Genomic DNA, 1,057 nt, shown 5'->3' on the forward strand with positions numbered 1-1,057 from the left:
TACAATCCATTTAAAATTGGTCTTGTGAACAAATACAGGAAAGATCCACAAGGCTGTATTTTCACGATAGTATGCACGTCTGTGTGCATAGTTTGGCAGGAATCAAGGAAAGACGGGGTCAGATCTCTTGGATAGTTTAAGAACAGTTCCCAATCCCCCAATTTCTAGTACTATGGTTTCACATATACAAAGGAGTTAAGAGCAAACTCCAGAAGTTCCAACTCCAGCTTTGCAACATATGGTGACCTTTGGAAAATTACTATTAGCTTACTTTTCTCAATTGAATATGGCAATAGTACTACCTTCCTAGGGATGCTTGAGCAAACAGAATAAAATCCTCTGCATAATGCCATAGATAACATTAGAAGATCTTCATTTACACTATTACCAAATTCATGCAACTGTTAAATATCAGAAGTTATCCATGGCATAGTTCATCCACATGCAATGACTGTAGGTCCTTAAGAAGTCTATTATTTAGAATGACTACTGCACAGGGTGTTGCAAATGTTTGAGAGAACCTTAACTTCCATCAAGAAAAATGTTCATTAAAATACCTTATTTTCACTGAAACGGTAATCTCTTAGACAATGGTTGTGCTCATTTTAGTTTTTTTGAAACACAGGTTAAAATAACCCAACTTATTTGTTAAATTGTTTCCTTATTGGGAGAAAAAAAAAGCCAACAATCCCTTGGGTAATTCAGATCTATAAAAATGCTATTAATTAGTTCAAGTTGCAACCCTATCCTAAGATGGTGATTTGTCATCTACCTAAATTAAATGTGACCGCTTCAGAGTAATCATACTCAAAAACCTACAAATTATTTCCAAATTGCAGCAGCCATTTATTTTGTGCATCTTTTAATTCATATATAAGGTTTATCCATTTTTATCAGTTAACATTCCTGTTGATACAAACCATTTTACATTAACTATTGTTACAGAATACATGAAAGGAACACATGGGCAAGAAATAAAGTAGAACCCAAGAGTTTTTTAAAGTTTTTGTTATGGAGACACGAACAACAGATACACTGAAGTACAAACAAAAAACTG

The 1,057-nt window shown here is 33.8% G+C and overlaps 1 protein-coding gene across 1 annotated transcript in view; it reads right to left on the reverse strand.

Moving 5' to 3' along the window:
• Positions 1-748: 748 nt before the first annotated feature.
• RABGGTB (Rab geranylgeranyltransferase, beta subunit) overlaps positions 749-1,057 on the reverse strand; it is a 16,710-nt gene continuing 16,401 nt past the window's right edge. The window contains exon 7 of the mRNA XM_012661040.1: positions 749-772. Within this exon, the coding sequence (XP_012516494.1) occupies positions 749-772 (24 nt within the window). The remainder of the gene's footprint in view (positions 773-1,057) is intronic.

The sequence above is a fragment of the Propithecus coquereli genome, unplaced genomic scaffold (assembly GCF_000956105.1).
Source record: "Propithecus coquereli isolate 6110/MARCELLA unplaced genomic scaffold, Pcoq_1.0 Scaffold7, whole genome shotgun sequence".
NCBI classification, from domain to species: Eukaryota; Metazoa; Chordata; class Mammalia; order Primates; family Indriidae; genus Propithecus; species Propithecus coquereli.